Source organism: Pocillopora damicornis, chromosome 7 (assembly GCF_964200805.1).
Source record: "Pocillopora damicornis chromosome 7, jaPocDami1.2, whole genome shotgun sequence".
NCBI classification, from domain to species: Eukaryota; Metazoa; Cnidaria; class Anthozoa; order Scleractinia; family Pocilloporidae; genus Pocillopora; species Pocillopora damicornis.
The window spans coordinates 11,472,515-11,497,966 of record NC_142676.1 but is presented as its reverse complement, the minus strand read 5'-3'; the positions used below and the strand labels follow the sequence as shown (position 1 = coordinate 11,497,966).

The 25,452-nt window shown below is 38.0% G+C and overlaps 5 protein-coding genes across 8 annotated transcripts in view; 2 read left to right on the top strand and 3 right to left on the bottom strand.

Moving 5' to 3' along the window:
• The window catches only part of LOC113682780 (E3 ubiquitin-protein ligase UBR2), a 30,375-nt gene extending 24,297 nt beyond the window's left edge, over window positions 1-6,078 (top strand). Inside the window, exons 41-49 of one of the 2 annotated variants that reach the window (XM_089213149.1) lie at window positions 634-704; window positions 948-1,131; window positions 1,831-1,927; window positions 2,646-2,782; window positions 3,334-3,475; window positions 3,647-3,706; window positions 4,104-4,181; window positions 4,316-4,588; window positions 5,304-6,078. In XM_089213149.1, the coding sequence (XP_089069275.1) occupies window positions 634-704; window positions 948-1,131; window positions 1,831-1,927; window positions 2,646-2,782; window positions 3,334-3,475; window positions 3,647-3,706; window positions 4,104-4,181; window positions 4,316-4,588; window positions 5,304-5,445 (1,184 nt within the window). In that variant the 3' untranslated portion in view covers window positions 5,446-6,078. Of the gene's footprint in view, window positions 1-633; window positions 705-947; window positions 1,132-1,827; window positions 1,928-2,645; window positions 2,783-3,333; window positions 3,476-3,646; window positions 3,707-4,103; window positions 4,182-4,315; window positions 4,589-5,303 lie in introns of both variants that reach the window. The other variant, XM_027199966.2, reaches the window with a different exon arrangement.
• A 146-nt stretch (window positions 6,079-6,224) lies between these two features.
• On the bottom strand, window positions 6,225-10,590 carry LOC113682786 (uncharacterized). The gene is made up of 8 exons (XM_089213151.1): window positions 10,367-10,590; window positions 9,497-9,578; window positions 9,173-9,281; window positions 8,837-8,937; window positions 8,299-8,348; window positions 8,044-8,168; window positions 7,523-7,681; window positions 6,225-6,838 (listed from the first exon to the last, which is right to left on the bottom strand). The coding sequence occupies exons 1-8, from the start codon at window positions 10,438-10,440 to the stop codon at window positions 6,696-6,698; spliced, it is 843 nt and encodes a 280-aa protein (XP_089069277.1). The 5' UTR covers window positions 10,441-10,590; the 3' UTR covers window positions 6,225-6,695.
• A 1,461-nt stretch (window positions 10,591-12,051) lies between these two features.
• On the bottom strand, window positions 12,052-19,397 carry LOC113682781 (uncharacterized). 2 transcript variants are annotated; one of them, XM_027199968.2, is made up of 8 exons: window positions 19,093-19,397; window positions 17,717-17,795; window positions 17,314-17,422; window positions 16,781-16,881; window positions 16,053-16,102; window positions 15,181-15,305; window positions 13,787-13,933; window positions 12,052-12,578 (listed from the first exon to the last, which is right to left on the bottom strand). In XM_027199968.2, the coding sequence occupies exons 1-8, from the start codon at window positions 19,149-19,151 to the stop codon at window positions 12,274-12,276; spliced, it is 975 nt and encodes a 324-aa protein (XP_027055769.2). In that variant the 5' UTR covers window positions 19,152-19,397; the 3' UTR covers window positions 12,052-12,273. The 2 variants fall into 2 exon arrangements, with proteins under 2 accessions (XP_027055769.2, XP_089069276.1); XM_089213150.1 differs by lacking the exon at window positions 19,093-19,397 and adding an exon at window positions 18,618-18,959.
• A 35-nt stretch (window positions 19,398-19,432) lies between these two features.
• LOC113682783 (protein Churchill) lies at window positions 19,433-21,990 on the top strand. The gene is made up of 4 exons (XM_027199972.2): window positions 19,433-19,562; window positions 20,464-20,602; window positions 20,751-20,821; window positions 21,356-21,990. The coding sequence occupies exons 1-4, from the start codon at window positions 19,524-19,526 to the stop codon at window positions 21,446-21,448; spliced, it is 342 nt and encodes a 113-aa protein (XP_027055773.2). The 5' UTR covers window positions 19,433-19,523; the 3' UTR covers window positions 21,449-21,990.
• On the bottom strand, window positions 21,087-25,373 carry LOC113682782 (uridine diphosphate glucose pyrophosphatase NUDT14). Of its 2 annotated transcripts, none has more exons than XM_027199971.2 (4): window positions 25,111-25,373; window positions 24,097-24,140; window positions 23,271-23,335; window positions 21,087-23,004 (listed from the first exon to the last, which is right to left on the bottom strand). In XM_027199971.2, exons 1-4 carry the CDS (start codon window positions 25,315-25,317, stop codon window positions 22,532-22,534), a joined length of 789 nt encoding a protein of 262 aa, XP_027055772.2. In that variant the 5' UTR covers window positions 25,318-25,373; the 3' UTR covers window positions 21,087-22,531. The 2 variants fall into 2 exon arrangements, with proteins under 2 accessions (XP_027055772.2, XP_027055771.2); XM_027199970.2 differs by lacking the exon at window positions 24,097-24,140 and adding an exon at window positions 23,816-23,859 and having other exon boundaries at window positions 25,111-25,372.
• Window positions 25,374-25,452: the final 79 nt, after the last annotated feature.

The window sequence follows — 25,452 nt, the reverse complement described above, 5'->3', positions numbered from 1 at the left end:
GAAAATTCGCTGGCATGCAAAGTCATGTTCATGTGTTACATGACAAGCGTCCTACATACTGCAAGGTTCAGCAACGGCGAAAGTGTTGTGTGTGTAAATGGAAATGAATTCTCGCATGAACGTAATGTACGGGCTATTTTAACCAATGGGTTCTCTGTAACTCAGAAGTAGATTATAGGTTCGTTGTTAAATTGACCACGCTACAGGTCTCAAAATTGTATCCACAATCTTCCAGGTTTATTGACAGTGAAAGTGATTTCAAGCACTCTCGCCAAAAAGGCCCGTGGTATATCCCTGGTCAAAGCCATGCACTTTGTTGCGTTGTTGGAAACACAGGAAGGGAGGAGTAACAGAACAGGCACTCTATAGTATTTTCAAGGGGAGTGGGGTTGGTGTAAGGGTTGTCCCACAAAGAGAGTGAGTATGGGTTGGTTTAATCACGATGTTGGTTGGTTGTCTGTTGCTTCCAACAATAACATCTGTGTACCACTAATCAGTGTGCACCAGCGTGTGGCTGTGGAGCCAAAACTTGGGTTGCCACAGGTGCTCATTGTTGCTTGAATGTACTCTAGCCGGTAGCGTTGTTTTGTTGCTCCTCTGTCTCACCTTAATGTTTATTTTATTTGATTCCAGTTCTAACACCAGACGCGGTACCTGGCACTGAAGGCCCGTCTCTCCTGGAGTTGGACCTTTTTAGTTTAATGGTTAGTACTTATTGTCGTCTTGAATATTTTAAAACTTTTTCCGTGCCCTAAGCTTGGCTTTCAACAGTGCACGATTTAAGAACAAAACAAAACAAATAAAAAACACAAATGGATTGGTTTATGCTTTGCAAGGGCCTTTGGGCTAAAGAAAAGTGATTTATGGCAATCTTATAAGACTCTTGAGAGCTTTTTCTAGGGTACACAAACACCAAAAAAAGTCAATATAATGTTTTTCATTACCAGGTAAAGCTCCGCCTGGTTCTACCGAGTATGTTGTATCAGGAGTCTAATGATGGTGGTTCGTCACCCATCTTGAAGAGCATTGTGGGCCTGAATTCTCCTGTGACAATGGATCAGTCTGTTTTTCAGCTCACTCTGATGGCGCGTATTGTTCAAATATTGCTCTGTACATCACCTGATCTTCCAGGTAAGAAAAAGCGTGTCGTTTGGTTATACTGACTACTTTACAACTTGAGCGTAATCGCTAGGAGTGTAATTTTATTTTCCACGTGCATTGGCGAGAACAGATCGTTGAAAATTCAAAACCGTCTTTTTCTTTAAAACGAGGCGACTAAAGGAACAGATAGGTCCTTAAGACTAATCTGCATCAAGTGCGAGAAAGCGAGGGGGTTAGTATCGGATTTTCATGTGATTGGTTGAGGAATCTAAAAAATTTGTGAGCTGAGTGTCAAAAGGAATCCACAATTGCATTTGTTTGCTTAACTCCGCCTTGTGATTGGTTTAGAAAATACGCGCCACCTTCTCAACCAATCACATGTAAAGTTCTGACATGGCCATTCGCGTTTCTCACGCTTAGGGAAGTTTGATTGTTTTTACTTTGAGTACTCATCAGCCCATCGTGATATTTCCTTTCTCTCTGATTGGCCGTGGTGACTGCTTTACTTTTGGATCTACAAGACAAAAACGAACGGTGTTTATTCCACTCCTAGTAGCAGTCTTGACCTTTTTTTTTTAATTTTTTTTGTTAAGCGATATTGGAGTTTTAGGCAAACGGTATTCGCACTTAGTTTCAAGGAAAAGACCGCTACATGGAGCCCTTGTATTCTTAGAATGCTTGTGGTTATTTCATGCCACAATTCACTTCGTGGTCATTTTTTGATAGGTGCTGACAACGAGGGGGAATCAATGGACCAGGAAGGGCCACTTCAGGACGAGGCTGTAAAGTTAGCTGCCGTGTGGGGTAAACTGAGGCACTGGGCAGGGTAAAGGAAATACTTGTTTTCTTTGCTTTAACAGAGAACTGTACTGATATTGTAGTTGCGATTGAGTTATGCAGTTATTCTAGAACGATGTTAACCTTTTGCACCTGTGGAAGTCTTTTCTATTTGGGAAAGCGTTGAGTTATTTCAAGTTGTTTGTTAATTTTAAGTAACCCATCTTGTGCTTAACTTCAAAAAGAAATCAGTAGGCACCGGTAAAATAAAATAAAATTCGTTTTCCCAGTGTGCTCTTAAACACTAAAAACCATCATGACATTAAATAATTCGGCGATTGTTTTTGTATGACGACTAACAAACTGCAAAGCTTCATTACAGTTTTGTTTGATCACTTCTAATTGCCTTCCTCTTCTCAACGCAATGCGATTATTCTAGATGTACCTCTGGTTTTCATGGTTCTCTGAGTTTGACAGTAGATTGTCTTTGGTTTGTCCCATTGAAAGATGATGAAAATTTATCTTAAAAACGCGTTCTCTGGTTAATAAGTATTTTAAAAACGGAAGCTTTCGGCCTCAGTATACAGCCACTAAAAACCAATATTTAGATTAAATTTTTCAGGCTGGAAGTCTATGTATTACTTCAAAGGTTTGGGGACTTGAATCTGACTGCTGACGTTTTTTTATATTTTGTAACAAGAGCCGTACTTTCTGATCTTCTTTTAATAGTGTTATTGATTGAAGTTTTCTTTATTTTGTTGTTTTAGTTCCCAGTCCGTTACTCCTCATCCCATGCCACAGGAGCTTCTTAGACTCGTGACGACACAGTTGTTACCATTCCTTCGCTGTTCGGCTCTGTTCTTTCATTTCCTGACTGATATTTCAGGACCGTCTTTATTGAAAGGTAACCAGCAAATCTCGAACAGAGAACAAGGGAGAAAAACCGAACTATTGTTTGGAAGGCTGATCTCCAAGGGGACTCCATAAAGAATTCATTTACCTTGTTCTAACTTTCTTTTTTGACGTAGCCTATTCGCGTGAACTAGTTCGGCCTTTGTGCTGAAGAGCGTGTACAATACTCGCGAGCTCAGCCAGGGAAACCATAGTAACATGGACACAGCGGTCAAACGTTTGCGCACGTGCGAACGTTGTTGCGGCCAGGGTCGTGGCTAGGTGGTGGCCTTCCAGGCTCTCAGAACCAAGCTGTTTTTAACAGGAATTAGACTATAAGACTAATTAGATTATGGTATTGGAATTGTGGTGAAATGAGTGATTCTGGAATAATTGAAAAGCAGCGAAGCTTTCCGTTCTTGCCAAGAGGTAGCTAAAGCGTTTACGCGAATTTCCAAACTACACGAGTTGTCATCCTAAAAGGTATGTTTTAAGTTACATAAGAGATATTACATTCGACATGTTTAGTTTTGCGTGGTTAATTAAATTATTTATGCGATCCAGATCCCAACCGACCCTCGTTGACCGAGGAGATAGAGTGCTTGAGCCGATACCTTTCAGTGCCTACAGACATGACGTGCTTACTGCAGTGGAATCAAGACAGGTCTTGTATTAGTTCGTCAACCATCTTCACCACCATCAAAAGGTTTGTGTCCACATTCAAACTCGTGGTCGTGCACCGTGCGGCCATGTTTGATTTGTCACATGATTCCGAATAAAATTTGGGAAAAACAAGCACTAGTAATTTCTTTAAAGTCAAAAAAATTGCAAAATTAATCTTCTTTTTTCGTTTTTCCTTCTTTTGCTCTTTTGATAGGTGGTGTAGCCACGAGCATGTTAAGAAAACCTTGTCTACCGCGGGAGTTGAATCGCTTGGGTAAGTGAGGTTCTTTCCAGATGATGGTGAGAACATGGTATGAATAAGCAACATGAGGTTAACATTTCTGTCTGATGTAGGACTGTTTTTCGGATCATTGAAGACGGGAGTCGGCTAATCGCCTCCTCTATTCACTCTTCCCTTCATGAAACACTAGGTTCAGGTTTTACAATGTACCTTGCTGATTATCATACATCGTTACAGAACGGTCGAATTTACCCCGCTGGAAGAAATACATTTCAGTTAAGTGAGTGTGTGTTAGATGGACCCGCTATGCAGATTTATGTGGATGTGAGGTCAAATCCAAAAAACAAAGTAATATTTTCAATTTATCGGGCTTTGAGTTGACGGGTTGTTAGTGCTGCGTTTCATTTTTAATGAGTCGTACTTTTCTCAGATATTCAATTGAACCCAATCATTTGCTGAAGATTCCTGTGGACTACAGTGAGTTAATCAACCAAGCTTCAATGTTCACGTAAGTTCATTATTCAGATTGTCTTTATCATTATAGCTGTTATTATCATTATCGTCGTCATTATTATCATTATCGTCATCATCATCGTCGTCTTCATCTTACTTTTAAAAGATGCAACTTTGTTCTTTTTCCAGCTGCCCTAATTCTGACGGAGATGATAGTCGTGCGCCAGCTTTATGTTTGATCTGCGGCGAAATGCTTTGCTCTCAAAGCTACTGCTGCCAAACGGAAATCGAGGGGGACAAAGTCGGAGCATGCGCTGCGCACGCCCGGAAATGTGGTGCAGGAGTCGGTGTGTTTTTACGTGTGCGTGAATGTCATATCTTGTTGATGGCCAATAAGAACAAAGGGTGTTTCTACTCGCCTCCTTATTTGGATGCATACGGCGAGACCGACCAAGGGCTCAGGTGAGTTCGCGAAAATTCTTTCCGATCACGGTGACATTTAGAAAATGTAAGACGAAAACTCTGGGTCCAGTTTAACCCTTAAATTCCTAAGATCTGATTGTTTATTCTCTCCTCTAGCTGCTACAAATTTCCACGTATTTAGTTACGAGAATTTGGTGTTAGATCAAGATAAGAACTTCTACCTGATAAGTTTGAATACTCTCATTACATGAATAGATTTTTTTTAGGGAGAAGTTACATTTAATCACTTTCGGGAGTTAAAGGGTTAACTGGCTGATTTCTTCAAAACTGAGCTAGTAACTTCCCCAATTTCTAAGCATAGTTCGGTTAAACGGAAAAATAGTTGATGAGGAGTAGTTGTTTGCAAAGTTGAATGGTATAGATGGATTTATAGGAGAGCTTAAGGGAGAGGAGGGTAAGTAAAATCAAAGTTTAAGTTAAACTGTTTTGAAAATAATAGCGCTGGTGGCTTTTCGGCATCGTTTTTTAATGGTTCAATTTACTGTTTGGCCGTATGTAAGAGATCCTATAATCCATTTCGGAATTACTTCTAATTTTTTTGTTTTGTTTTGTTTTGCTTTGTTGATTGTGAATGTTGGAATGAATGTAAATTTTCATTTTCACACTTTTGCAAAGTTCAAAAGTCTTTTCTATCGAGTTAAAAGGAAACAACAACAATAGCACTTCAGTTCATCGCTTTCGTTTCCTTTTGTAGGAGGGGTAACCCACTGTATCTTTGCCCTGATCGATATCGGAAACTGGAGAAACTATGGCAAACTCACTCAGTAGCTGAGGAAGTCGCGCACTGCCTGGAATCTAATAGGAACTTGTTATCAATCGACTGGACAAATCTGTGAAAAGGCCTGATCGCCAATTTAACAAACCATTGGACTTAAATTCTATTTTTATTTCACATTTTTGTTTCCCTTTGGTTCTATATTACCTCTTGGGACATATATTCCTCGGTAAACTATTACTACAAGGTTTCTACCGCAATTTGTCTCGTTACCTTAGACTTCTCAACGTATACAATAACGAGAATACTGAGGCTGGCTCAAGGGTGCAGAGGAAAGTAGTTAACTAACAGGGAAACAACATCTTAAGACTTATCTCAGACTTTGAAAAATTTCTGTAGTTTCCTTCTCTTGTCGCTCATCCGTCGCACGAAGAACTCATCTTACGAGTAAATCTGGATACCTAGCTTTTAATGTGTAACCATCAAATAATAAGTAGCTGGGGAGGTGGGGGGTGGAGGGGGGCAATCTGGTAAGTACCTTCTTTTTTACAGTGTGCCTCCCCCGCCTCTTTGAACAAAAGACAAAGCTTTTAGTAAGTGTAATGTAACCCGTACTTGCGCTTACAAAATTGCCAAAATTGTACGTAATATCCGTCGCAACCTTCTTAGCGGGTTCAATGTAATAAATTTGTTTCGATTTTGGGAATGAAGGTGTAAATAAATTTCGCTTTGATTATTAAAAGGATGAATTGAATAGTTTTCGTAAGTCTCATTCTTTTTAACCAAAATGTTAACCAAAAAAGGTTTTTTTCCTCACTTTTTTGACAACGATACTAACTGTTCTCCGGTTTGCATTTACAAGTTTTAAAAGGACTAACCTGAAACCCATTGCGATTAAGCTCAACTCTTCAGCCATTTCCTATCTTATTCGAGCGCTTAAGATCAACAATGTAATTGCTTCAAGATATGCATTTCTTGTGAGAGATTAAGACCGTCTAATTCACTCAGCCTAGTAGCAAGCCCTTGTTATCGGCGCTGCTGTGCGCATGTTTCTCCGCCCGTGGGAAGATTTGAGACGAGTAGGAGAGAGGATTGCCGGACGTCTGGCTCTAGAATAGCAGACCTCTCGCCGATTCACGTTGCTCTGTAAGGCCTCATACTTTCCCTCGGGCGAAAAAACGGTCGTGCCGAGGCGCTATTACGAGGATTTGCTTGCAGGCTATAGCTGAATGGTCGGATTGTATTAAACGTGAAAAGCTCGCGATCTGTTGTGTATGGTCAGTTTCCATAGCACAAGGTTAGCTTTTGAAACTGACTTTACTTGACTGTAGTTAATGATAAACCAGCTCTTTGGCTGCGAGTTGTGGTTTGTCATCTATCGGGTTTGGGTCTGTCGCAGCAGTTGCAGAATTGTAGAAGATTAGAGTTACTGTTTAAATTGTTAGCTGTTACTTTGTACTGAATAGCACATCCGACAGCTGTACTTACGCCCCAACACACAAACACTGGGATGGCTACAAAATAATAAGAAGAAAAGGAAGACCGAATAAATGACTGAAATAATATTAGTTTAACCCCTCACACCCTAACATCAGTATGTATATTCTCCATGTTCCTCTCTACACATTTCTTAAGGTGCTGATAAGGAGAATTTAATTAACAATCAAGAGCTTCTTTAGTTGGTGATTAATTCTTCTATTCCCATGACGTTAATGTGTGATGCAGCAGTGTTTGTAAGGAGAAACTAGATGCCAGTCACTCGTTGGAGTCAAAGAGTTAACGCTAGAGACAAATTGTCATAGAAGTGTCCTTGTGTTCATAATATTTGGTTGTGGGAAACTTGTTTTATTATTTGAATGTAACGTTCGAACCAGTTTTTGACTTAAAATTTTTTTCCTTATCTCCAGCGACAATTTTAACCCCATAAATTCCGTGAAGGGCAATCTACCTCATCAGCCAACCCGGTGCGCGAATGTTGAAAACATCCGAGTAGGGCTCTGTGGCATTCTAATGACTCTCCCTCATTAAATGGTAGTCATTTACTTTCAGTCCCCATTTTGGCCCTATTGGCGACGACTGATCCCCGCTCCGTTCCTCGTGAAGACCATGTTATGCTCGCCCCAAAAAATTCTTCCAACGCCCCTCCCTCCCCTCCCCCCCTCTCTCTCTCTTAGGCGATAAATTATGACTGTACCCACCGTTGTTTGTAAAACGGACTGCCAGATAGTCGGGAACTTTAGCCCTGTAGGTCCAATTTGAGAGCTCTGATTTCAGCCCGTCCCAAAGAACGTCCCGGATTCTTAACAAAAAGGCCTCGATTGTGACGGAAAAACTTGTCCGAAGAAAATAGTCAGCTCCTAGGGGGGAGGAAAACAAAACAAAGAAAAATACATACCTAGCCATGTTTTAACTTTGGTAAATTTAACCCTTTACGCCTTAGCATTAGTATGCATATTCTCTTTACTATTCTTCATACATTTCCTAAGCTGCTGATAACGAGAAGTCTTTTAAGAATCAAGGGCTTTCTTTTTTCCTTTTGACCTGAAAAAGTAATTAAGGGGTGATATCTTAAGGAGAAATTGGGCCTACTGTCATTCTTAGGGATGAAAGGGTAATCTTAGAGAGACTCATTGTCATGTATGTCGTGATGATAAAATGGAGGATTTACGGCCTTTTTAGAAAGCTTTTTGAGTAGGAAGTGTACGTTAGTTATGCCCACCATAGAACACAGCAAATGATCCAGCGCAAGCTGTTGCTATGACTACGACCGGTTTCTCATAGAAGTGAGCCAGCGATCCGAACATGAGTGAAACTGTTGCCATCAAAGCGGCGTAGGCAATGTTACTGCATGAAAAGGAGAGAAGAATTTTGCGCATGTTCAGTCAGTATAGAGGTAACTGTAATTTAAGAGATGGTTGCAATTTTTAAAGAAAGCAATCGAAGTGGTCAAAACATCATGAAAAATCAGTCATACCTGTGAAAGTACTTGTACAGCGGAGTGCTAAGAATTGTAAGGCCAACCAGCTGAAAAACAATAAATGACTGCAAAATTTATTTCAGTCATCATAACTCTTCAAAAATCGCACAACAAGAATGCAAACGAAATCTCAACACTGTCACGACGCAAACATGAAACCTTGTCGAAAAGCTCAACTCGACCAATAGAAAACTGTGCAATATCCCATACAAAGAAGCTTATATAGATTTATCAACTAAAAACTGTTATTGGTCTACTTATAAAGCCTCAAATCCTTGTGTGACAAGCATGTAAAGTTATCGTTCACCAGTGAACGATAGATTAGGCGCGAAATATTTCAGGGTAGTTAATGGAAAGTCTAGGCAAAAGGAGAAATTTACTTTTTCAATAGAGAGATGTGCATCTTACAAACAATTACATTATATGGTGAAACTGTTGAGTTCGTCATTGAGCCAAGAGATACGAGGCTATTGCTGTACCAATTTTTTTTTTTAGGTTCCTGTGACTTTAAAAAGAGAACCTTGGTACTACTCACCAGTCCTAGACACTCTCCGATTGTGAACACACCAAGTCTGTATAATCGACATCCTAAAAATCCACCAAACACACCGACCAATGCACTGAACAAAACGTGGGCTAGTAAAAAGGTGTATAAAGAAGATCGGTAACGTCAACACTTGCCTGATCTGTATGGACATGCACTCTAACTTTACAGAGTGTTTGACAGGGTGGCTTTTTGTAGTAGAGATTTTAAAAAACGAGTGAGCTTAGTGGGACTTGGTCCACGATATATGTTATACGATTATTTGCGTCTTGCGTCGGAGCCGAGGGGCGCATTTGATTTGAAGTACTTTACAGAGAACCTACTGACCTATTTCCTTCCCGTTAGGACCACAGCACAGTTGTGTCTTAAAGATCAGTGGGCTGAATACGTAGAAAATGAGGAATCCTAGAACAAATCCAGCGAGGAACATGCATGGCTGAAAAAGGGAAAAGAAGGTTGTCATTACATCATCTATCATGTACCACATAAAAACAACGAGAGATGATGGAGCCTCTTGAAAGCAACTGAATTTGCACCCTTAGCTTATGTTCAATTGTTGTTGAAAATTCTTCTACATCGTTTTAATCGTTGGGTTTGTTAAAAATGGACGGTGCTCCTTGTGAATCTACTCTGTTCTTTTCTCTTACTTACCCTAATTAGCCGATAGCCAGCAGCCCACACCACTATACCAATCACTGCTGATATCTCGATTACAGTCACGGTGGCTGGATGCCTGCAATAAAATGCACCATGGCATAGCAAAAAGACTTCGGCTGAATCAACGCAAGGATAATTAATGCCCATAGCACGAAGCTCATTTTTATCGTTATCTGTGAGCCCTAGAGGTAGGAAACCTCTGCTATCACCAGCTTTTCCCCAGATATAAGGTCTATGGGTTGTGCTCGGCGACAAACTTTAAGTATTTTATGGTCATTTGCATTTACGTGAACCATTTTTTATTTGAATCACGTGTATAGTCGAATGCCATTCAGACGTTGGTAATAGCCCGACTATTGGATGATTGTCCCTCATGTTGCTTTGATCCCGCGAACGGCTCATGCTCGAAACGTCATATTCTAAAAATCATTACACCGTGGACGTGTACTTTTAAAGAACTTCTTGTTACTAAATTGAACTGAATAGGTGTCTTGCCTGTTCACTGACTCAGAGCAAACTAGAGTTTCCTTTAGGAAACGTACGCTTCAGCTTGAAAATACTGTACATTTTTTTTTTATTGTTTTAGTCTATTCCTTCGAAATTTAAAATCTATCTGAAGTCGCCCTCCGCAAACTGAACAGGCTAATCACTGTGTGCTGTGATCAAAAGCTCGAATGATGCAGACAACTCGTAGAACTTAAGTGTTCACTTAAATACAACCAACAGGTGCCATATTCATATCACACCAGGGTTAACTGGTGCCTCGTCTAAGAGGAACCAGACTTTCCTTTGACCACCACAGGGAACTCAGCGAGCAGAGTATAAAAAGCCACATTCACTATAACATAAACTTGTTAAACTCACTTGCTATAAACCAACTTGTTAAGTATTTTCTGCGTAGCTGCTTTGGTGAAATTGAGACCCTCGTCCAAGTTCATCTCAGTCTATAACGCGCACAATGTGAATTCGTTTGGTTGAAATCTTCCGCAGACATTTGATTGACTCTTTTTCAATGGTACAACGACTCACTGACGTTCCGAATAAATTGTAACTGTTGATCTAATTCGATGGCGGTACAGTATTTCTTTGAAATTTAAGCCGATGTATGCGAGAGATTAAACGTAACGTGGATGGTGCCTGAGGAACAAGTCATCAGTTATTTTTGTCTCGCTGGTCATGGTTATGATAACCTGATCGATGCTGGGTGGACAGACGAACAAATCAAAATCAAAATTTTGACAGTGACTGCCTGGATTGTCCAAAATCCTGCGTTCACTCTCGAAGGAGGGAGCACAACTCCTGAAACTCAGTCGTGCTGCATCGGTGGACATCAGTGGGGAATATCACAAATCAAGTAATTTGGCTTTATTAACTGAGTGAATAGCAACTTAACCTTCAAAGTTTCTAAGGTTGACGTTTCCAGCGTTAGCCCTCGTCAGAGAGGGGCTTTACGCTCTGAACCTCAGTTTTAGAAACTCTTTAAATTCAGTTGATAAAACCCAATTATCTTAGACGGAGAAATATAAGCTTCATCAGAATGTTATTAGAAAGAGGGGACTTCGTTAGCAATAACTTGAATGATAATTTAGAATTGGGAGAAAATTAATTCTAGTAAGATTGCTTTGCTAAGCTAAAGAGACAAAAACAATGCAAATCATTGTCCAAAGTTTAATGAGGCGAGTAAAATTCTCCCACTCAAAAACTTCTCAATCGATGATAAATTGATCATATAAAGTTCGCCGACGTAATGAGTGTGGAATATTGCTTTTTATCTTTTAAGGCCAAAAGACAATATTCCCCACATAAAATTACCTGAAAAGTATGAAAAACTGTAGGATTGTCACATTTTAATGAGGCTATCTGACGATTTTTCAAGTGAAATAAGAAAGTGTGGAGATTCTGGAAAGCAAAACCACCGCGCCATTATGTTTTGATGCGTTTCCTACAACAAAGTACTTGAGCAAAGTGTTGCCCTGGTTACAAAACTTCCTGCACATCCATGAATTATCCAATATGTTGCTTAACGCAACACTTCTTCCCTCTAGTAGCATGATCACTAAGGGACACCTGCTTTTAAAGTACACCACAGTATCGATGATTACCATATAGCTGGCAGCGCCCATCTACAATATGAAGCAAATCCTGTAATTCAATTGGCTCTTCGAACCAATTCGTAAGGAGAAATATTGCTTGGCGTGGGCTTCCAGAGTAATTTTTGGAGAATTTCGGCAACGAAGTGACCAGAGGCAATAGAGGGGAGTCAAAAAAAAAAAACATAAATGATATTTCTGGGAATTTCGAATTCCGAAAACCGGAAAAAAATTAAAACAGAGAGTGATTTGAAAGCATGGAATTGGCTTTGTCCAATGGAAAACGGGACTAGAGAACTTAGTGTCATTCCCGACCAAGTAATAACGAGAAGAATTCCTATCAAATTACATAATTTTTCAATTTGTCAAATGAAAAAAAGCACGTGTTACCATAGTTGGCTTTCTTTCCCAGCGCTCGGAAATAAAGAAATCATTCTTGATTCTTTTGAAAGGGAAATCTTTTTGCTATTTAATAAATCCTTTATTTGCCAAGCTCGTTCGGTCAGGCGACAGAATAAAAAAGCGAAAAAACTCGGCCAATATCCAGCTATCTTGGCCTCAAGATTGTTCAATAATTCTTATATACCACAGCATGAAAACAAAGTTATAAGTCACGCAATGTTTCTTCCCGCTAGTAGCGTGACACCTAGACTAGTTTCAGGGTCCCTTAACACAGTGTATCTAACGCAACCATTGTCGACTTGCTCCCGATCCTCTGTTATTCAACTCAACATGAGTAATGTCATCCCACGAGTCTTTCATCAAAGGTCTAGTGTCATTTTGATGGAGGAGAAATGCTCTCAATTTGGGTGGAGGAAGGACCACGTAGCGGACACCTTTATCATCAGGCACGGCACTATCAGTATTACAGCCACAGCTACAGCTTTTCATGAACAATTCTGTATCGATTTCTTGTGCAGTGTACATGAACTGCAAAATAGCGCCAACCGCTGACATCAACAGCCAGCCAAGAAACATCGCTAAAGCTGAAAGCAAAACACCACTGATATGCAAATGAAAATTTTACGTTGGTATTTGTACAATAGAAATTTAATTTAATTTAAATTAATACTGCTGTTTTCAAGGTTGTCGTAAAAAAGGACAAAAGTGCACGCGACAATATTGAGAGGTAATTTGGGTATTCAAAATCAATGAATTTTAATAAGTGAAATAGACAAATAAATACATTCATCAAACCAGCCATGCCTCTTTCTTACACTGACGTTTTCTCAGATTTCCCCGAAATACTAAGGTTGAGGAAACGTCACCTAAAAACTACCCACAGTACCTTTCGGAGTTGTCGCGTGCACTCTCGCGCTTTTTTTCGACCTTTCTTGACACAGTTGTATATTGAAGCCAGGTGAAGAAGAAACAGAGTACTTCTTTTAAATGGAAAAATGTAACTTAACATAACCCTTTAACTCCCAAGATCTCATTAGTAATTCTCCTCAATGTCTGCAATAGTTCTTGTGATGTTGGTTTGAAGAATTTGGAATTTAGTATTGAATCAACTAAAAATCCTTTATTTAATATTTGTCTTTATTCTCATCTCTTGTCTGCTTGATTTTGTATTGATATTGTAAGGAGAAATTCTATCCTAGTCACTCATGCTGAGTTAAATGGTTTAAAAGTGGTTGCCCCATACTATTTTTTTTTTTAAAGGCAAAATCAGCAACCATTACTTTCTACACAATGACCAAGCTCTATAACCTAGACCTTAGAAACTTTTTTTCTGAGCCATTCTCTCCAAAAGTAAACTATTCACCTTTAAACACCTCTATATTTAAAGATGTAACCCTTGTATTCCACTAAGAGGGCTTGACATTCCTGGTTCAAACTCCCCACCCAAGCCAGGCAAGGTTCAAATTCCCCATCCACCAGACATGGACCACAGTCAAAATGCCCATGGGTTGCCTGGTTGGGGGGAGGGAAGATTGTTAAAGCTTCCAACTGGTCAGCACATCACCCTCAAACTCCCAAGAGTGAGTGACATGTACAATGTCACATCTCCCAGGCCTATAATGTCAGTACATTATCCAGAAAACAGGTAATAAGAATACTCAAACTTATCGGGTATAAGTTGTTACCTTGATCTAACACCAAATTCTTGTAAGTAATTTGCAAAGAAATGTGTGGTAGCTAGTGGGGAGACTTAACAATCAGATCTTGGGACCTAAAGGGTAAAGATACAAACCTTTCTGGGTGAATTCCTTGTGGGCTTCATGGAATTCTAGTGTCACATGAGCAGGATGGTTTGCTGCTTGGCTGAAGGCATCCTTTGTCTTGAACAGGATTTGTTCAATTACAACAGTGAATGCTGTTCTACAATAATGATCCAAACCTGGAAACAAGAGTCCATTATAAGTTAGCTAGCCCAACAGCTAAATAATACATTGCCTCTTTAATTTGTCATTTCAGATGATACTACATTCAAAAAAGGGTTTAAGTCACCTAATATCACAAGCAAAGACAGCAGCATGTTTTGGAACTTGAAGGGGGGGGGGGGGGGGGGAGAGAAAGGGAGCGCATTATACCTCAAGCTAGATGCACAACTTACTAGGAGCTTCCCATTAAATTTTGTTCTGATGTAAGGCTAACCCTTGAAATGTCAGCTATAAAGACTCTTTTGGGTGGCCAATTTATGTTATCAACAAAATTTTCTCAGAATACCCCCACTGACACAGTGCCACACTTTCTTTAGAAACTTGCTAGTTACTGAGATGAATGAACCAGTTTTTGAGAACAGCATGTTCACCGCTGACAAGGATTTGCATTCAGAATGTGACAACTTGTTACAAATGGGCGCCTTGGCTGATTCTACCAAATTACAGTACACTGAGAATAGATTTATTTTGAACAAATTCCCAAGCCATTGCAACGGATGTTTCTATATACAAAGTGAGAAATAGCTATTTTGAGAAAAGGAATTATGTTGGAAAATTATAAATCATTTAGCCCTTTAACTCCCAGATCAAATTTGTAATTCTCCTTTCTGTCAACCATACAATTCTTATCATGTTAGTTCAGAGAATTTAGTATTGAATCAACTAATTATCCCATCACTCTCATCACTTATCTGGTTGATATTGTATTGTAAGGAGAAATTCTGTCCTGGTCACTCATGGGAGTTAAAGGGTTAATGTATATTCTGATTACGAAGTTGCATTGGTAATAGCATTTGGGAAGGTCAGTTCGAACGGCGATTGCAACAAACAAGTTTGCTTGTTGTTGGTAGCCGTGTAGTACTTTAGCGCTATTAAATTGTAGCCTATTCTCTAAAACAATAAACCACCAACAATAGAAAAACAAAAGGACTACCTCATACATACTAATGAGGTTGAAGTCTCAAAGTTGTGTGTGCATGTGCGAATTTTTAACGTGCACAATTTTTTTATTCGCAATTGCATGTGATTTTTGGCATGTTTAATTTGTGTTTTTCAGTTAATGTATATGTGAGCGGTACTGTAGTTGGCACAAGCAAGATGATTATCATATAGATCAATGAGTTCATGATAAATTAAGGCAACAGTTACAGTGTATCAGATTTTTTGGTTCACTTCTGGTCTTTTGTCAACTTTGATTACCCACCAAGAAGAAACATGAGAGATCCCATGAGAGATGTTGCACAAACGACAAACAGTTTCTCAAGCCAGACAGCAAGGATTCCTACTACCAGACCAGCAGCACCATAAACACCATAGAAAGCCAAGTCACTGTAATAAAAATATGACAATTTAGTCATGAATGATGATACCAACAACAGGGCTCGAAATTAACTTTTAAGTCCAACTGCAAAGTTTTGTTAATATGATTTTTTTTCCACTAGCAAATTGGTGAGACCACTGGCAAATTCTTTCCCTTGAAATGTCAATGACCATATCTGTTATAAAGATTAGAATTGATATTTTGCACAGGCCATTAATGTGCTGAAAAGTGTAATAAAAGAGGTATCAAATGTTTGGTCTCCTTTACCGTTGTCATGACAGCCACCACCTATTTACTGCATGTTTGGGAATGGATGACTCTAACTATCAAACCTTTGCTAGTGGATTTTTTTTCTCACTTGCAGATTATCAAACTCACTGGCATTTTGAAAGTTTGCAAGCATTAATTTGAGCCCTGAACAAAATTGAAGTGAGTGAAGATAGAAGCTGCAAAATAGTAGTGACACTTGATCGTTCCTCCCACCACAGACAATGCAGTTTTTGTAACCCTTTTAACCCCTGAGTGATTAGCATCTAATTTCTCCTTACAATATCACCCCTGAATCAAACATTAGGGTAACAAGAATTAAAGGAATGATCATCAACTATGGAAGTTCTAGATTTTTTAGCAAATTCCCATAGTCAGTACCTTAGGAATTGTGTAGAGAATAGTATGGAGGATGTGCATATTGATGTTTGGGTGTAAAGGGTTAATGAGAGTCAGCTGTACTGTTTGCAATACTGCATGTAACATACCTTGTCAAGTGTTTGGAAAACCAGAAAGTGACCACTGCTATAGAAATTGCCTGTGAAAATAGGAAAGATTGAAGGAAACAATGACCAAGAGTTGTGGGTCTCAATCAAAACATACAGTTTATCAGTACAGTACTCTAGAATAACTAGAATTCATGTTATGCAAGTCTGTTCAGTAACAGATCACAGATAACATCAAAATGTGGCACATGATGCACAACCAAGTGTGTCACTGATGTTAAAGTTATTACCACATTTTGACATCTCCTGTGATCTACTGCATAACTTTACTGACCCACAGCAATATGGAATCCATTTGTTTCATATAAATACAATATAAAAGCAAAAATATCCTGTTGGTGCATGTACATCTGTCCTCCAACAGATCATCATAAGTAAGAACCAGTCAAAATAAGGGTGTAGGTCAGCTTTTTATGTATTAAAACTTTGTTTTATGGGTTGGCAGGAGAGGTTTGTCAAACCTTCTGAATATTCAACAGGAGATAACACCAAGCAACACTGATCAGCAAATTCTACTTGATGATCAGTAATGTCTGAGTAAAATTAAAAGCTCACATTTTCCAAAATGTAACACCAAAACCACGAAGAATAGATCTGTCTTTTTACTGAACTGCAGGGTGCTCATTAATATCTTGGGTATTTTATGGAACACTATGGCAGTATGTACACTCTGTGAAGTAGACTAATTGTAGATACAGTATTAAGCTTACCCATCCAACAATGCAACCCATACAGAATACACCAATCTTGTAAACATAACAGGCCAGTGCTCCAGCTAAAAGCCCACAGATAATGCTGATGGAGATGCGAACTGATACAAACCAAGCAAAATTAGATCACTTTGGTCATTTCAGAGAGCTATACACCTGACAGACCTGAAAGGTCTCTTACTATAAATAGTTACTTATTTTTAGTAATTATGCATTACAATTATTGCGTACAAGTGATTTTCTTTTCTAAAGGGGTGGTGAGGGGGGTGGACAGATAGGTAGAATTTTTGTGCAAATTTACATTGATACAAGTTAAACAATACATTGTCCAGGTGTTTGTACATTAATGCACAAATTTTTGAACAGGTCCAAAATAAAGGAAATTATTTTTTACAGTTTGAACCAAAGGGTTCTGTTAAATCAAATTGTGGTCTTGTTTTGAAAAATGTACTCGGTCATAAGAGTGTCTTCAAGTAGAGGATTAAAAAATGAGGAAATTATGACAGTCAATGCAAAGTAACATAATATCTTACCTTCTCTGTTATGGCTTCCATCACAACAAAATTCTGTACTAAACACATCAGGACTTATGGAGTAAAATCCAACACCAGCAAATGCAAATGCAGCCACAATAACAATGGGCTAATGATGAAGATATACACACATAGTATAAAAATGTTATTATTAATTATGACTCTTCTGTAATTATATGACTCTTACAAACTGATCAAGACTCTGAGCTAAGGAATGGGAAGGGGGAGGGGGGACTTAATTTAAACTTCTTTACTGAATTTTTCACCTGATTGGTGCTGTGATAATTTGTTTGCCATTATAATTAAGACTAAACTGCCCTGCATCTATGTCCTGCTGGCCATGGCTTTGCTCTAAAGATGAGAAACAAGGAAGCTGTGGTCTTTTAAGTACATAAATGTTTACCTTTATGAGCCTATAACCAAGAATCCAGACAACCAGTCCAAGTACAGACAACACTAAAACACCAACTGGATGGTTGTACCTGAAAGGGATACCAATGGGATCTTTATTAATGAAATGTTGAAAACTCAAAGGAAAATAATTTCAGGGTTGCATTTGAGGATTACGGTTCCTTAAGACGGGTAATTTTGGACAGAAAGCAAAACACTGAATTGGGGATGGCACGTTGATTCCCTTTCCTCCACCAAAATAAAAACAAAATATCATATTTCATATTGTCTTTGAAATGGTGATTGAGAAGAATTATCCAAAAGATGTCCATTAATCCAAAATGAGTTTCTATTTGGAGTTTATTAATGCCTGGACAAATTTAAAATACTCAACAATCTTCCCTTGATATTGGGAATGGTATTGTAAAGAAACATGTACAGTAGTCATTAATCCAGTTTGCATAATTCATTAACTGGCTGAATTAGGGGAGCAACTGTTAAAAACGGACATTTTTTCAGTTGCACACAGAACAAACTACTAACAGTAGTAAGTGATCGATCTGTTGGATAGTTTCATGGAGGTGTTAAGACCAGTATAAAACTTTTGCACAGAGAAAAGTCCAAAATTAGTATTTGTCTCTTTCTACTAATAATACAAGTAAATATATATACAGAGTAAAGCAGCCCTTTAGATAACACAAACATTTGGGGCTGTCATACTTTACAGGACTGTATTTAGTTGTTTGAGGGTGGTAAGATCTGAGGGAAGTCATAGTTGATCAGTTGAAGTCACAGGATGTTACAGTATGATTCACAGGCGAAAATTACAGAGGCAATACTTTTTAAAATCACAGTTGTAAAAGCTATCACAGGTGTCCAATAACAAAGCAAGCCATTGCCACAATTATGAATACCTGGTACTGTGGGTTCCTGGCTGTTCAAAACCCTTTACTTTCATGTGCGTCTCTGCCTTTACTGGCAAAATTCCCGATACAAAAGCCACCCGCTTGTTGAATTTAAATTTCTGATCCAGCTAAGCAACGAATTTCAATTTCCGGAGCAGAGAAACACCATAACTAGCACAAACACAATATATTGACGCAGCATGTAGTAGCTTGCTTACAAAAGGAAATCCCATAAATTACGTTGTAGAGTAATAGATTTAACGGCAAATTGACATTCAAAGCAACGTGTCTGATATGGTGAAAAATGAATATTTTCCACAGCAATTAACCATTACAAGCTTATCTATATCTGTTGAAAGGTGATTGAATTAACCTTTTTAGTTCGTATGGTAAAATGACATACCGCTTTCTAATATCTCACAGCTATAATTGTTATCGTAAAAATGGAAAGATGTTGAATTATTAAGAAGGAAACATTCTTTACCCAATGTAAAACTTGTTTGTTGAAATCCATCGAAGAAGTCCATTCTGCGAGCTGTTCATGTCTTCTCGTTCATCGCTTGTGTTATCGAGCAACTTAATTTCGACCGCGGTTTATTCCAAATTCTTAGACGAATATGTAAAGAATAATTTACATTTAAAAATCGCCATCTGACGTATTCTCGCATTGGTGCGATCGTCTTGAAAGACTAATGACACTTTGCAAATGGAATTCTTTTGAAGCCAACAGAGTTTCCTCGAAACCGATCACGCTTAGTCGATTCCAATAAGTTACGTAGCATTTAGGATGTCGTGTAAGAACATTATTGTATCCCTTGGGTGGGAAACCGCGTTCACTTAATCCCTCTGGGAAGGTTAGGTGGGAACGGGTTGATAGATGCGTTGCCTTTCATAGTTCTTTTACATGTGACGATCATGTGCCAATTTTGTGTGAAAGAACAGCATCCTCAACGGGTATGATAGTGTTGTGTTTAAAGACGCTTGCATTTCGGCTGTTGACACATTAAAAGCGTATGTTAAGCCCGCACTTTATTCAATTTCATGTCTTAAGTGAAATTTAGTGACAGCAGCACATTTTGATTTCGTCTTCTTTTTTTTGAGATTTATCGCATTAATCCGAGTGCGCAATTAACCGTACTCGCTCTTTACCTGTTTGTGGCAGCGGCGGAGTAAGAACAAGGGATATTTCTGAATCTTTTCTAAAGCGGTACCTATAATAAAGATTGGGTTTGTTCTTGTGAATGACACTGCAACGCGAGCAAATCTGTGGATCAGTTGCAACCAAACAGACACAGAATTTTAACAAGTTTTATGATCTCTGAAGCCAGATGTTCTGAAGTACCATTCATACCCTTCCTAGTAACCTATATGTGGCATTACGATCATTTTAATTTAACCCTTCCGTAGTCCTAGATCTCATTAGTAATTCTCCTTACTTTCTGCCGTACAATTCTTATGATTTTTGCTTGGAGAATTTGGCATTGTATTGACCAACAATCCCCCAGCTAATTGTCATTCTTCTTCATCTGCATAACTTTTCTGCTTGATGTTGTAAGGAGAAGTTCTGTCTTGGTCATTCATAGAAGTTTAATTTAATTATCTGTAATTACCATTTGTTTCTTTAGTAAGGGAGTATACTGTATGTCAATGCACATTTCATCAGTTGCATAAATTTTTTATCCTCCTCACATATGATTATCATAAATTGAAACAAAGAGTTGGATTATTTTAACTAGTGAGAGAGGTAAACACCAACTGAAAAATACAAGGGAGGAGAGGGGGAGTTGCTGAGTGGCTTATGATCTATGTTTGTGCTTGAGATGATGGAAATTGAAATGTTTTTTGTTATCAATAGGGAACAATCTGCTTGGAGAGTGGATCATATTTAATGAACTATGCTGGCTGTAAGGGGTGTGGGAAAAGAGAACCACTTAAAACTTTAGAAATGTCCACTCAGGAGGATAATGATGGAGAAGAACTTGTTACCTACAAACGTATGTAATGCCACGAATACAGTACTTTAACTCAGGTGCAGTGAGCATTAGTGAATCAACAGTGAATAGTGGGATAAAATGATGATACAAGTGCCCAACAATAAAATGATTATTTAAAAGATTTAATTGACTTGTTTGGTTTTTACAGATATTTGTCCTAGCTGTGAACACCTTGTGGCTGAACATGAATACACATTTAGGGTTGAAGGAAAGTACCAGGTAATAATTCAATATTAAAGAAAGATGCTTTTTTTAATTCCTCGTGAGCACAGGACAGAGAAATAATTCTGAATCTTTAAATCAATTCAAACCTAAGACCTTCAGATTCCTCTCCCACGCTGTACTACCAAGCCACAGAGACTCTTTGTGGTAGTCTTAACCCTTTACATCCTAACATCAGTATGGATATTCTCTATACAGTTCTCTATAAATTTCCTATGGTACTGACAAGGAGAATTAATTTTGTTTAACAAGCAAGAGCTTCTTTAGTTGGTGATCATTTCCTTTATTCTTGTGACCTTAATGTTTGATTCAGGCAAGATATTGTGAGGAGAAATTAGATGCTGGTCACATCTAAGAGTCAAAGGGTTTAGGCCTGCACTATGTTTACATTTGAAATGCGTTCTTTGCACTGCTAGGATCATATCAGGAGTTCAGTTTTGATTCAACAGTTTTTTGAAATTGTTATCAAGTTATGTGAAATTCTACTAAGTACTAAGAACCTTTTTCATAAGCAATCTTTTTTTGTTTTAGGAATACATGATGACTTGTCTACTTTGCGGCACTGCAGCAGACTCTATAAGTATTCTTCCTGAGAGTCCTACTGAAAACACCAGCACCTTTTAGCTTTTTGCTTAGGGACATTTACTTAATATGTGAAACTATGCATGACCAGTCATACATATACATGCACAGAGATTTGTGCACAAGAGTTTTGTGCTACCCATTTACAAACTGTGCCATATTTTGGAGTTTTATAACTTTACCTTGTCATCTTGAAGTCAGAACACCTTATGATGAATTGGGCTTCAACAAAATAATACATGTTACATTTATTTTCAAAAATGATATTCCTAAAGCATGATGATGAATGACATGAGTTAAAAAGTAAGTTGACTGATTTATTGATAACATCTGTACTCTGTAATAATACAAGAATATTTCCACTCAAAAAACTTCTAGTCTATGTTTTTTGGACCACTGTGGAGTGAAACTAGTGAACAAAAGTTAAATATAGGAGATTTCTGGAATGTATTTTTATACTATACAGTGTGCATGTATATCAAAATTTCTCCCGAGTCCTATTACTGTACACCTTATGATTAACAAGAAAGCAAGATGTCTTGCTAGAGAGGTTGGAGTTAAGTAAATATGATATACATGTAAAACACTGTGTCTACTTTTCTGTCCTTATTAGCTGATATATCAAAAATGGGAAGAATTTGAACTTTTAGTTGTAACAATGGTCTTCTGTTGCTCCATGTAATTTAATGTAACAAGTGTTACATGCATTATCTTAACCCTTTACACCCTAACATTGGTATTCATACCCTCCAGTCTATTCTCTTTACATTTTCCTCTAATATTAACAAGGATAATTTGATTGGCAATCAGGAGCTTCCTGAATTAGTTATCAAAGTTTCCTTAATTCTCATGATCTTTACAAGAATGATAATGTAGGGATAAATTAAAAGCCAGCCACTTTTAACCCTTTAACTGCCACAAGTGATCAAGACAGAATTTCTCTTTACAATATCAACACAATATCAATCAGATAAGTGATGAGAATAAAGGAGAATATCAATTTAGGGATATTTAGTTGATCCAATACTAAATTCTCTGAACTAACATTATAAGAATTGTATGGTTGACAGTAAGGAGAATTACAAATTTGATCTGGGAGTAAAAGGGTTAAGGGTTAAAGACCTTTTAAATATTAAACTTGTTGAAGTACCACATAAATGCAAACATGAGCCCCGCTGGTTTATGTTTGGTTGCATCAAACACAAACTCTCTGCTCTTGTCAAGTGGTAGATAAAACACCTCTATCCTTTCCCCTTCATTAAGATTTCCTCCACCTTGACTCACAATCATTTCATCAGTCACTTCTGCATAGAAGAATGTCTGTAGGGAACCAGTGCTTCCTACCCCACCTCGAAATGATACAACTTCTTGCAAGTTTTCTTCTGGAATGTCATAACCACACTCTTCCAAGATTTCCTGCTTCATTAAACCTGCAAGACTCATGTTTTTATCAATGATACCAGCGCACAGTTCATAAGTGACTCCTTCATTGAATGGAGCTGTGATTGGTAGGGATGAGTCATCTGCTGTCATGGTAACTGCACTGCCATCAGTCAATGCCTTCTTGTGGAGATTTCTGTTGACATGCATGTAAATAGCTGGAATAGAAATGCAAGCATTAGGGTTACTTATTTGATTCATTTCACTCTCAGATGCGACCAAGAAGTAAATTCTCCTAACCACATCTAAACAGTATCCAGCATAAGGGTATTGAGAAGAAAGAAACATTCTGTCTGGTTTATGTTTTGTGTGATTTGCTTTGATTTGACACCAAATTATCAGATGTAAAATTATAAAAAGTGTGTGGCTAATAGCAAAAATAATGATTTTATTATGAGATGTTGAGAGGGAATTGAACATTCACCTGGTCTAAACTGCTTCACAAGAACGAAAGACTGTCGTGTGGTGTTAAACAGGAGTGCACAGACACTGAAGGAAAACAAACTTGGTCAATTCAGAACAATTTCAGTATCTTAAACTATATACTACCTCACTAGTATGAATCATTTAAATGAATAACAGCACTTTCTATAGGAAATGTATCGTCATGATTGTGACAATTCCTCCTTAAATTGTGGAGAGTCTAAAGTTGTAATTTCTGTCAGGTTTGAAGGCTTCAATTTTCTACTCTGGGAAGTGAGCAGAGTCTAATTTCTTTTTCGAATATATCCACTGTGGACAGACTCTGAATAAAATACTCACAGGGGGCTAGCTGATATCTACATAAGGAAATATTTTGTGAAGCACTTTAAAATTACCTTATTCAAAAATAGGAGTGCTTATCTTTTAAAAAATGACTCTCAATCCAGAGAAAACATAACCAATTCAATTGGTAGCAGTGTCAGCCAACAAGGCTTCTTCAATGTACCCTTATGAAGCGTTCTTTCATTCAGATAACTATTCACATACCTATCATGTACTGTTAAATAGTCCCATTTTCTTTCCTGACCATTCTATGCATTTGAAAGAGACATGAAAATTCAATGATCCTCTAATTGTGCAGCCATCAATGTTGGTTAAGATTATTGGGCCATATTCTTTGATCTCATGACTAAGTTAAACACCAATAACGTTAATGTTAAGAGTGTTGTATTGTATACTCTCAGGCTGGCATCAACAATATGTAGTTGTTTGACAGCACTGTCTGTCTACCTGGTATATCAAAAGTTAAAGAATGTACAAGGACATACTCATCGTGTTCCTTGACATAGTCCCATTCTCTGGGCAGACCATTCTTTTTTGAAGACAAAGGGAAAAAGGAATTGAGAAAGTTTTTACCAAGGATAACAATAAAAAAGGTATTAGTTGTTTAACAATAAAAAAAGGTGATGAGATCAGAGATTTGGAAAGTCATATCCTACAAACTTTTCACTCCAAATTCCTCCATCCATTTTATAATTGTACATGAACCAGGGAGCCAATCTTTTTGGGTCTGACTAATCATTTATTTTCAATTGATTGATTAATAAATTGCAATGTAAAGAAAGGGGAGTTCAAGTTGAAAATTATTGATTTGATTAGAAGTTGAATGGGATGTGTAATAACCGCTAATCTTTAGGGATTTTGTTATGGTTTCAATTAATATCGAAATGCTTGAGAGAATTACTAGTGAGATCCTAGGATTCAAGTTTATCACTGTTTAGGAAGCATGTTGTGGACTGAGTAATCTCACAGGCAACCAAGCTTAGTGTAGTGTGAGAGTTGGTTACCTGATAAATTCTGAAAAACATTCACAAGATGGTAGTTCTAAGTAGATGTCTATCAAAGTCCTCCAAAAAGCCTCATACTGACCCTACTTTTGTAATTCACTGTTTGCACTTTATGATCATGTCTTTAAACATCTCAACGTATTAATATAATTATAGTCTTGATGAACTCGGTACCATTCATGATGATATTACATAATACAATACCACTGTCGTAGAGTCAATCGATGCTGCAAACTATTGTCATTTTTGTTAAGCGCATTTAAATAGGAAATTTGGAAATGAATTAATTGTCTTTTTTCTTGATCCGGTGGAAAAATTTCAGGTGCCTAAACCTTTAATTTTTTTCGGAAAATCGTGCTTGAAATAAGTACTGATCGCAGGTTTTGAGTACAAGATATGACTGAAGGACAGCCAAAAGACCTTACTACTGAGCCTATTCAACGCCAAATGAACGCTAACTTTCTTTTCAACCTTCAACATTTGAAATCGCCTGACCTGTTTGAAGACAACTCTTGACGGCTGGATAAAGCGAGAGTTAACGCAAGGCACTACTTTCATATCTGTTATCTCAAGTCCTTCCATCTCTTTTTTGCAACGAGGAAACTCAAAATTAGAATGCAACTTTCTTACTGCCTTCACTGTAACGCTTCTGAGTGATGAAATAAATACAACTTTAGCTGATCTAATTAAGAAACTTGCCATGAAACATCTTAATCTGTTCCAGCCCTCTCGATCGAAGGCCGGCCAAGTGTCACAATCTCGCATCTCGTATTATGTAAACTGTTGCGTGACGATTCAAGTTCCAGTTGCGCAACAAGCGCGTGACAAGCACTAACT

Excerpts from the sequence above, each read along its gene's own strand:
- LOC113682786 (XM_089213151.1), bottom strand. The coding sequence starts at position 10,440 with ATGAACTTGGACGAGGGTCTCAATTTCACCAAAGCAGCTACGCAGAAA. Across the intron at positions 9,579-10,366 it reads AACAAGTTGGTTTATAGCAA|GCATCCAGCCACCGTGACTG; the intron begins GTGAGTTTAACA and ends ATTTTATTGCAG. Across the intron at positions 9,282-9,496 it reads CTGGCTATCGGCTAATTAGG|CCATGCATGTTCCTCGCTGG; the intron begins GTAAGTAAGAGA and ends TCCCTTTTTCAG.
- LOC113682781 (XM_027199968.2), bottom strand. The coding sequence starts at position 19,151 with ATGAACAGCTCGCAGAATGGACTTCTTCGATGGATTTCAACAAACAAG. Across the intron at positions 16,103-16,780 it reads TGGGTTGCATTGTTGGATGG|GCAATTTCTATAGCAGTGGT; the intron begins GTAAGCTTAATA and ends CTATTTTCACAG. Across the intron at positions 12,579-13,786 it reads CAAGGAATTCACCCAGAAAG|CTTTAGCGATGTTTCTTGGC; the intron begins GTTTGTATCTTT and ends TTTTGCTTTCAG.
- LOC113682783 (XM_027199972.2), top strand. The coding sequence starts at position 19,524 with ATGTGCCAATTTTGTGTGAAAGAACAGCATCCTCAACGG. Across the intron at positions 19,563-20,463 it reads AAGAACAGCATCCTCAACGG|GGAACAATCTGCTTGGAGAG; the intron begins GTATGATAGTGT and ends TGTTATCAATAG. Across the intron at positions 20,822-21,355 it reads GGGTTGAAGGAAAGTACCAG|GAATACATGATGACTTGTCT; the intron begins GTAATAATTCAA and ends TTTTTGTTTTAG.
- LOC113682782 (XM_027199971.2), bottom strand. The coding sequence starts at position 25,317 with ATGGCAAGTTTCTTAATTAGATCAGCTAAAGTTGTATTTATTTCATCA. Across the intron at positions 23,336-24,096 it reads TATGTCAAGGAACACGATGA|TGTCTGTGCACTCCTGTTTA; the intron begins GTATGTCCTTGT and ends GTTTTCCTTCAG. Across the intron at positions 23,005-23,270 it reads TGTGAAGCAGTTTAGACCAG|CTATTTACATGCATGTCAAC; the intron begins GTGAATGTTCAA and ends TTTCTATTCCAG.